Raw genomic sequence first — 10,349 nt, 5'->3', positions numbered from 1 at the left:
TACCTTCCACAGACAGGCTAATGAAACAGGGGCCCTGGAAATAAACAGGCAAAGGTGTAGCCACCTAATTTTTGACAAAGGTGTCAAAAGCATCCAATGGGGAAAAAGGCAAATAATTCTAGCAAAAGTGGACATCCATCTGTGAAAGAATAAAATTCGATTCATTGTCTTTCACCCCTTGCAAAGGCCGCTTTAGATCACAGACAAATACCAGCTGGAAATACTGGAATTGCTAGAGGAAACATAAGAAATACACGTTAGGATATAGGTAAAGATGAGAACTTTCTAAGCAAAGCTCCAGTGACTCAGGAAATAGCCTCAGGGACTACATGCAATGTAAAAGCCCACACACAGCAAGAGGAGGTGTGAGTGCAGTGAACAGGCAGGCCAGAGAGTGGAAGAAAATCTCTGCCACCTGTACTTCACAGGTGGAAAGAAGTAGCTATGTGGAGCTAGTAGCTTGATTTTGTTTTTTGTTTTTTAACTTGCCATTATTCAATTGCCTGTCTTGGCTAAGAATACCCAGCAAGAAGGGAGAGCACTGGAGAGCCATTTGCAGGGGTGTTGCTTACCACTTAATTTCTTTAAGACTGTCACCTTTTCTGTGAGAACATCCCATGTGTTCCCACCTCCGGGACACATACATACACATACATACATATACATATACTTTTAGAAAATAATTTCAATACCTAAAATTTGCAGAAGTTAAAATTTGTACCATACACTGTGAAGCCAGATGTTTTAACATTGTGTCCCATTTTGTGTTGTCAGTTCCTCCATCTGCTGAGTGTGTGTGTGTGTGTGTGTGTGTGTGTGTGTGTGTGTGTGTGTGTCATTGGGGATGAAACCTGGGCCTTTGTGCATGCTCGGTAATCACTCTATCACTGAGCAACATTCCCAGTCTTTAAATATATTTTGTTTACTTATTTGTGTTCTGAGCTATTTGGAGGTAAGTTACTCTGTATCCTTTTATACTAAATACTTCAACATATATTTCCTAAGACTGGCGACCAGATGTTGTTTCTAATAGTTGATGGCTTTTTAGGCAAGTGGCCTCCTCCATCCCATTTATTCATTGTAAGGCAGTGTGCTGATCATACTGTGGACTCCAGGGCTGCCTTGCACCCAGCACCCTAGAAAGGTGCATAATAAGTATGAGAGGTGATTGTGACACTTGAAAAAGAGATGCAGGTGCCCCATTCTGGACCACCACAGCCCATTAACATAGATATATAGAAGTGCTTTGGATATAAATGACAATGTGTTTACACTGGCTACAAAAGACAGTCTGCTCCTAAGGCCCAAATATGGCCGTCCTGTAGAACAGGTCTGATGAGCATTTATTCCCAGGTACTTAAACATTTGAAGGATTGAGAGAACTGATTTCCCTCCTGTTTCTCCCCGTGGCTGGTTTAGAATGTTAAAACGTTTATAGTGTACATTGAACTGTGCTATTCTGTTGCTTCTGAGGTTGTTGGTTATTTCATTTGGCTCACCGTGGTTTAAAGGAAGCTCCTGGGGTCTGGGAGTCAGGATACATGGTTTTGAGTTCCTTTCTCCATCAGCTGTGTGATGGGCAGCCTCTGCCACTTGGCTTTCCCATATCGTTTCTTTAGACTGAGGTAGAGTGTATGAATGTCTTCCTAACCACAGTCTAGCAGTTTACATATGAAAGGAGTATAGATGTGAGCTATATGCACAGGACCCAAGGGACTTAGAAGTGTTGGCTGTTGTCAACTAGGAAGATGGAGTTCTTGTAAAGGGGGCACAGAATATTGGGAGGGAAGTTGGGAAGGCTGCAGTAGTGTCTTTTTGTTGTTTTGAAGTCATGAGCCTGTTTTGACTTAGATACTGGAGAGTTCATGGGAACTTGGTCTCTCCAGGGTTTGCCATACCCCTGTGTAGCAGTCTTTTTCTGTGTTGTTGGTGATGGCGCAGACAGGAAATACCTCTCTAAAAGTGCTTGCTCGATACATAAATGTGTCTTTCTCTCATTTGTTTCCCACCTGCTTTTCGAGCCCTTTTCTCGGACAGGTAAGATTCCCCTCTTTCTTGTGGATGACATTATCTTCCCAGATGCCCCCCTCTCTGCTTGAATATGTGCATGTTCTGGGGGTGCTGTTGGGCGGTCCTCCCAGTGGGGATCCAACCACATCTCATCTCCTCACCATTGCTCTCTCAGTCTCCAAGGCTGTACGTAGTCTTGAGGCTGAAGGGACAGCGTGTGAGAGGCTCATCAGCAGGAAAGAGGCTCACCGTGGGGACAACAGAGGCCCAAGTCAGAGGTCAGCTTTGTAGAGAGGACAAGGTTTTTCGAGCCTGACCTCACAAGCCCTTGCAAGCACTGCCACAGAGAGAGCTTCTTTGCCTTCTGAGGCTGTTTTCACAAGTCCCGAGGCAGTTTGAGTGATATCCTTATACTATTGGTCATCATTGAGAGGTGGTTAAGAATTCCCACAAGGGCTGGAGGGATGGCTCAATGGTTAAGAGCACTGACTGCTCTTCCAGAGGTCCCGAGTTCAATTCCCAGCAACCACTTGGTGGCTCACAACCATCTGTAATGGTATTCGATGCCCTCTTCTGGTTTGTCTGAAGACAGTGACAATGTACTCACATATATAAAATACATAAATCTGTTTTTTTTAAATTGCCATAAAAGTCAAATTTGGCTAAACTGATTTATTAAATGCTTATTCTTATGCAAGACCCTAAGCCAGGCCTTATAGTTGATAAAAGTACTCTAAGGGTCTATAGCCCTTCTCAATGGGGCTTCCCATTCTATTGTGTAGACAAGGTGTATTTCTCAGAAATTTTGAGGTAATGATAAGGAAAGCATATAGTAGACTCACCTTACATTACTGAGTGGTTTAGAATCTTTCACAGACCATATGGTAAGAAATAGAGAAGCAGGACAGGAACCCAAACTAGGCATCATCTAAGTTGTTTGTTAAGGATGCTGCGCTTTGAAAGGAGTAGATGATTCTCACATACAAATCACTTTGATGGGCAGTCTGAGTGTTTCCGTGCGCTTGCTCTGAGAATGTAAAGAAGCCACCAGAGAAATGTGAGGTCGAGCCAGCAGTAGAGAACTTCCTCCTTCTAACATACACCCGTGGGGCATTGCATATACTTCCTTTCTGTTCCATGCACTTCCTGGTTGCAAAGGGATAGTGAGAATAATTTCCGAATCACCTCTGCTCGCTGGCGAAGTTCAAGAGTAAAAACAATGAGAAGGATTTTGGATCACGATAGGAAATTATGTCAGAGTGGATGTCGTGGCAAGACACACTCTTATGGGTGTGGTCAGGAGCAGCTGTAGGGTAGGCCGAGCACTCTGCCACTGTGATAGGTGCATATCTGGGGTCCCAGCAGCTTGGGGGCTTGTCCCCAATTCCCTGGCATATCCCTCTCACCACACTGTAGTTCCACCCCAGGAGACCTGAGGACCTACCAGTCCATATTTCATGGAGGAAACATGCCTATGGTATAGTATGAAGACCAGAGAGGTTATCCCTACTCTTTTTTGCCTGGCTTTCTCCATGCTCCATAGGGACTCTTCAAATACAAGTTGTCTAGGTGGTTGACACAGTTGTGATCTCTCAACTCACATCACAGAAAGTGAAGCATCCCGCTTGGCCTGGAATTCAGCAGTGCAGTTCAACTGAGACTGAACTATAGGACCTAGCCGCAGGCCATCTTAGGAAAGGCTTCCTGAGATAGACCCTTAGCAGACGTATTAACAGTGAGAGCCCAGGGACAGATAGACAACAAAGCTAGGACAATGGCCACAGACAACTCAGGCTTGAAGTCTGGCTATTCGATAACCTAGTTTTCAGAGAGGATACGGATGCCCAGGAGTCAGTGTGTCTTAGTTAGGGTTACTGCTGTTATGATGAAATACCATGACCAAAAGCAAGTTGGGGAGGAAAGAGTTTGTTTGGCTTATGCTTCCACGTCCATAGCTATCACTGAAGGAAGTTAGGACAGAAACTCAAACAGTGTGGGGACCTGGAGCCAGAAGCTGATACAGAAGCCTGGAGGGATGCTGCTTAGTGGTGTGCCTCTCCCCCATGGCTTGCTCAGCCTGTTTCCTTATAGAACCCAGGACCACCAGCCCAGTAATGGTATCATCTGTCACTAATTGAGAAAATGCTCTACAGATTTGCTTACAGCCCTATCCTATAGAGACATTTTCTTAATGAAGGCTCCCTCTCTGGTAACTCTAGTCTCTGTCAAGTTGACGTAAAATTAACCAGCACACAGTGTGTGAACAACACAGCACAGGTCCTGGAGTTCCAGACATTTCAACGACAGACCTCAGGGCTACCATCTTGCCCCTCCTAATTCCAAGTGAATGTGAGCAGCAGTTCATTTGAGGTACTCATTGAGTACCTGCTATGTGCAGGCCCAAGCCTGGTGCTGACGATACAAATATAAAGATGCATAAAGTGTGGCCTCAGCCTTAGGATTGTTTCCCGCTCAGTAAGCTAACGCTCAAACTAACTGTTCCAGTCATACACAGGTCCCAAGAGGACGAGCTCCCATCACTATCCATGACCCAAGTAAAGGAAAGAGCCCTAAATGCTGGGTTGGAAGACCTGAGTTCTAATTCCAGCCAATCAGTAACTGGTACTATGACGCAAGGCCTGCAGTTACTACTCTGAGCCTCTCTCTAGCCTAATGAGCTTCTTTACTATGCTCTCATGGGGAGCAAGTGAGCATGGATTTGTCGGGACATTTGGGACATTTGTGCTTCACCAGCAGCAAGTTCCTGCCCATGTGCCACACACTGGGTCTGACTGACTGTCTAGCCTCTGTGTGCACGGGCTTACCTGATCTCCCAGGTTCCACTCAGGAGCTGTTGACCCCTATTCCATAATGGAATGTGTAACCCATGAGGCCTTCCATAGGTAGCTCCCTACCCAGAATCCTCCTCTGCCATTCATTCCTGTAGCAGCCCCTTGTCCTGGTGCCTGAGACAAAGAGCGCAGCATGTACTCATGGCCCTGTCAGCATGTCACATTTCATTGCTTCATCCCCTTTCTCTCTCAGCTTCAAAGGGCCTGGTGACACCAAGGCCAAAGAGGTCAAGCCGTATGTTGAAGAGGCTAGCTTAAAGGAACACGCTTGACTTTTCTTGACCCGGGTTTTCATTCACTGATTAACCCGGGTGGGGAACAACTGAAATGTTTGGTCTCATGTTCTATTACAAAAAAAAACAAAGCAAAACAAAACAAAACAAAACAAAAAACAAAAAAACAAAACAAAACAAAACCCTGGAAAGTTTAAAAACATCTTTACTGGAAGCTTCCAGAAGGTTTGGGGTATATTGCAAAACCATCAAAGCTGAGTGACAAATCCAGGGTCCTGTTCCCCTCCACTTACATGTCTCTCTCTCTCTCTCTCTCTCTCTCTCTCTCTCTCTCTCTCTCTCTCTCTCTCTCTCTCTCTCTTTCTTTTCTTTGTCCATAGTTGACCACAGTATGTTTGAGAATTTGAACACGACCCTCACTCCAAAGCTCCAGTCCAGCCATTCCTTTCCCCACCTGTCCAGACCTGGGGCCCCAGGCTCTATCGCCCCTGGTTCTGGAGAGCCAGGAGGACCAGGACTGAGGGTGGGCAGCAGCCAGCACCTTAGGAATCTGGGCAAAGCTGTGGGGGCCAAGGTCAATGACCTCCTGCGGAGAAAGGAGTCTTCAAGCCTGGGCAGTGTGGGTGTATTGGAGATTAATAAGACGGCTGGAGCCCAGCTGCCTGGTGGGGAAGACGCAGCCTGTGGACCCTGGCTGGAGGATGAAAGGTGAGTCCTCTCAACCCCCCATTATCCCAGTTGTAGAGGAAGGAACGTGGACAAAACCACAGAGCATACAGGAAAGATCAGACCCAAGGAAGCGGTGAACATTTGTCGAGAAAAACAGGGATAGGCCCCATGTTAATGAGAGCCCACTTCAGCCTTCATGACCAGAGATGTACTTCCCACCTGGGTACTGTGCTTTGACCAATTTCACACCTTAGCCCAGGCTAGCGTGGAACTCACAGTCCAGACTGACCTCACAGTCATGGCAACCCTCCTGTCTCGGCTACCCTGAGATATTAGATGCGAGCCATCATGCCGTGCTTTAGGTGTCTTCTCATTTGCAGGTGACCCACGTTTAGAAAGTTAGTATTTGGAACCAAATTTGAATCCTGGTATTACCCAGAAACTCTCCACATGAGTTCTGTTGCCGGCCGTTCCTTGTAACGGCTGCTATGGACTGAGTGCCTGATTGGGAGGGAGAAGCCCGATGTAGCTCCTTCCGTTCCCATCCCACAGCTCCTTCCTGGGCCTTAAGTCCAACCCCTATGCCGATGAGCTTGTGTGCCCTTTTTTGGGACCCGGTTTTGGGTTCTGAGATGACTCAGCTCCCTGGAGCCTTTATCCAGCCTCTCAGAGGCAACACTTGGAGCCATTGTGGGCACTGAATGAGAGAGCAGCCCTGTCACTAGTTGTTGGGCTGAAGCTGCTGGGATCTTATACCCTAAGCCCAGAGCATGACCTCAATGGAGAAAGCGCTTGCTGGGGAGGAGGGGTATAGTTGAAGGGGCAGTTGGAGCAGAGAATCGAAAATGTTTGTAGACTGGTGTGCAACCGTCCATAAAGCCTGAGTGTTTATTGTCATGGACTTTCAGGTCAGTCCAAGAAGTCTTCCCGCTGCTGGATCCTCCACCTCCCATAACCCGGAAGCGAACCCCTCGGGCCCTGAAGACCACCCAGGACATGCTGATTTCATCGCAGCCCGTCCTAAGCAATCTAGAATATGGGACAGAATCGCCACCTGGGCAGGCACAGGACTCTCCACCCGCTGCTCAGCCTATCTCTGCAGACACTTCACGGCCGGAGTCTACCATTGAAATGGGAGAGAAGGGAGAGGCTCTGCCCAATGGTGAGGTGTCCCTGTTGGTACCGGACCTAATACACAAGAACACCCAGGAGGAAGCCAAGCTAAAAGCAACTGAGGGCAAGAAATCCTCCTCCCCTGGCCCCATTGAGAGAAATGGCCTCAAACTCAGCTTGAGCCCCATCAGCCTGGCTGAGTCCTGGGAGAACAGCAGCCCACCTCCGCAGGCACGGACTTCCAGCCTTGACAATGAAGGCCTTCACCCAGACCTGCTGTCCTTTGAGTAGAATCTCTTGTCTTCCCTGCTGAACATCCTCTTCAATTTGCCCCCCACCACACACAGGTCCATCGCCCAGTGGTGCCGTGCCCTTATCTTCCTTATTGGAAGGCACAGCAGAGCCCACTCTCTACCAGAGGTGTTGTGGGACCAGATGGCCACACACGTAGTCCCAGTAAAGGAGTCTGCAAAACAGCAAAGGGTCTCAGTGCCACCTCATCCTGCTCCTCTGCAAACTCCTCTGCTGGCTGCTGCCTGCAGCTTTGGCTGCTGGAATTCATCCTCCTTTGGGCTTGTCCCAGCTTCCTCCTGATTCACAGGGCCACCAGCCCAAGAGGATGGATCTAGCAGGAATTTTCTTTACCTGTCTGCTCAGAATCACATGCTGTCTATCCTTTGACCTCCCCACCACCACCAACCCCTGATTCTGTCTCTTTCTTCTATACTGGTCCAGGGCCTCCCTGCCTTGAAGAAGATACAGCTAGGGAAGAATGGTAGGTTTTGACTTGATGATGGGACCTGACCTGGAAAGCTACACCTTGACTATAATCCTAGCCACCATCTTTCCTCTGCTTCTGGCCCGGCATCAGAGAAGGTGCTTCCGGGACTTAAGGCCTTGAGAGCTTCCTCAAAGGTTGACCCTTGTCACTGAGGGTTCCCAGGGTTTTCTCATCCGTTTAGGTGTGCCCCTACCTATCTGGATAGGCACTTGGGAACGATGGTATGGGCAGCCTTGCTGTGTGCGTGTGAAGACAGAAGTAGGCAGGCCCCTGCAGAAGCAGCCGAGAGTGTTCTGATGTTCAGAGAGGAGAGCGTGAGAGCATGGGATGGTCCTGCAAGAGCAGAGATCACAGGGAGGAGAACCGTGAGGACTGAGAAGGGCACTGCTGAGAGAGCAGCTTTTCAAGCCACTCCGCACCAAGAAAGAGGCAGTGCCTGGGTCTGGGAACAGTATGTGTGAGAGCCGGGGTGGAGCATGTGAGAGACTGGAGTGTGGTGAGGACGGTGGAAGCAAAGCCGTTGTCTTTAGTGAAAGTGCTTCTTTGTGCTTGTGCTGCCGTTGCCTGAATTCCCGCAGCGCCAGAGATACCTCGAGCCTCTGTCTTCTATTCAGGTAATGGCGATCCTCCTCTGCTTCTGCGTAGATCTGTGCAAGGACCCGACAAGACTTATCAACTATTCACTGGTTCCTGCCTTTCCAGGTTAACTTGCTTTGTATCCCTCTCTTCCTTTAGGGGCCCTATCATGCTGTCTTCCCTGTGGCCAGGAGACTCTGTAGTGATCCCAGCCACAAGGGCCTTTGTAGCCAGAAGAGGAATCCCTATTCTTGAACAAGGAGGCCAGAGGCCAACAAGGAGGTTGGGGATGGTGCATCCAGCCAGGGCAGGCCAAGCAGCAGTCCTCTTGCCCTCTTTCCTGTGCTCTTCCCTTTTCTGCTCGCTTGGCTCCCCATCTGTGACACTGGGGCACACGGGTCTCACTTCCCAGTTCAGCATCACCGGTGTGCTGCCCTCCTCCCAACTAGCAGACATCTGAGCTAACTCCTGCAGCTGGATGCTAAGGATGAAGGTCTCCTTCTCATACACCCGAGTAAGCAGCTGCATGGCTTCAGCCACCTCTGCCCTCTGACCCTTTTCTCCCACCCCATCTTCCATTGCCACAGAAAGTAAGGCTTGATCCCATGCTCCCTGCAAACTCCCATCTCTTCCTCTCAGATGAAAATCCATGCAGCCAGGCATCTGAAGGCTCTGTTGGAGTATACAAGACTGTTAGTACATCTGCAGCACACACGCGCTTTACTCCAAGAACATCCCAGGGATGTGACATTTGATCCTGAAGTCAGAGAAGTTCATAGAACTAACATTTGAGGACCTATGGATTTTCCCACATCTTAGCCAAATCAGAGCGTTCAGGCTTTAGGGTGGAAAGTCTAAGCATTCACCAGAGAGCAAGTCCATTGTAATCTGTGCTCTCCATATCAAAATCTTGGTTTGCTCCTCTGATAGGAAGCTCACAGGTATCTGCTCCCTGGGACATCTCCTCCCCAGAGCCTAGGTGCTATGGTTGCCTAAGACCAACAGCATGAGGCTTGGCTTGGCTCAAGCACCCAGGACACTGCTAGAGCCCTGGCCCTCAGGCCCAGGGTTGGCCAAGAGATCCCACCATTGTCCCAAGAGCCTTAAAGAAGGATCTTCTGAGTACTTCAAACTTGATGCTTGATGTTGGATTAGGTGCCATGCACGCCTGCATCAACTGTAAGGCCTTGGCCATCTCCCTGCTACAGGGGTGGTGCTGCTACCCCAGGAGGCCCTCTGAGACTGAGCCTTGTCTTAGATGCTGGAGATACTGCCTGGTGCTAAGGGGCTAAGGGTTTCCCTGCAGCAATAAATCCTCCCGAGGGCTTCCACTCACATCAGCTCTTCCAGCTAGTGACCTCATCAGGCTCACTGACCATCTCAGCACTGTGGACTTCAGCACAGCAGCCTTCACAATGAACCCAGATGCTCTGGGGTTTTGGCCTTTGGGGAGTTTGATCTGCATGGCTCAAGAGCCGGCTAACAGGGAGGAATGAAGGGTCTTACTTCAATGTCTGTTTAAAGAAGCTGGTGTCTTGGTGCCCTTTTCTTTCCACTTCTTTCCAGGCCCCGACTTGTATAACCCTATTCAGACCATAACTTTTCTTGATAGATGACAAAGTCAGCTTCCAGAAACATGGAAAGAAGGTGTCCCCTCCTTAGTCCCAGCCCACACTTCTCTCTAGAAATGTATCTGTGAATGTTCTGGGAGATATGAAGACATGTGTTTTAATCCATCATCTTTTAAAGAACAAGTTTGGCCCCTGTTGGAAAGAACAAGATTATAGTTCTATTCTGAGTATTTTTTAGAGAGTTCATATTTATATTTTTAGAGATTTTTTTTCTTGTAGAAGGAAATTGCATAATAAAATGATAAATGTGTCTTGCTGGCTTGTCTTTTTTTCCTCCTGACTGGTGGAGAGTTCTAGAGTCCTGGGTGCCTGAAGGAAACCTGGGTGGGTGTAGAGCCATGACATCTTGCTTTGCAATCTGGCAAGACTGAGGAATGAAGGAGCCGGAAGAGAGGCGGAGGGGTTCTATAAACGAACCTCCATCTTGAGGCCTGTAGAGTAATGAGGACAAGTTAGGACAGACCATTTTTTATGTAACTGACTG

General features: G+C 48.3%; 1 protein-coding gene across 1 annotated transcript; it reads left to right on the top strand.

Annotated features, from left to right (window-relative positions):
* The first annotated feature begins 1,981 nt into the window (after nucleotides 1-1,981).
* Gm7694 (predicted gene 7694) lies at nucleotides 1,982-10,121 on the top strand. The gene is made up of 3 exons (NM_001198955.1): nucleotides 1,982-2,037; nucleotides 5,476-5,803; nucleotides 6,673-10,121. The coding sequence occupies exons 2-3, from the start codon at nucleotides 5,487-5,489 to the stop codon at nucleotides 7,166-7,168; spliced, it is 813 nt and encodes a 270-aa protein (NP_001185884.1). The 5' UTR covers nucleotides 1,982-2,037; nucleotides 5,476-5,486; the 3' UTR covers nucleotides 7,169-10,121.
* The last annotated feature ends 228 nt before the right edge of the window (nucleotides 10,122-10,349 follow it).

This window comes from Mus musculus, chromosome 1 (genome assembly GCF_000001635.26).
Source record: "Mus musculus strain C57BL/6J chromosome 1, GRCm38.p6 C57BL/6J".
NCBI classification, from domain to species: domain Eukaryota; kingdom Metazoa; phylum Chordata; class Mammalia; order Rodentia; family Muridae; genus Mus; species Mus musculus.
This window is presented reverse-complemented; position numbering and strand designations above follow the sequence as displayed.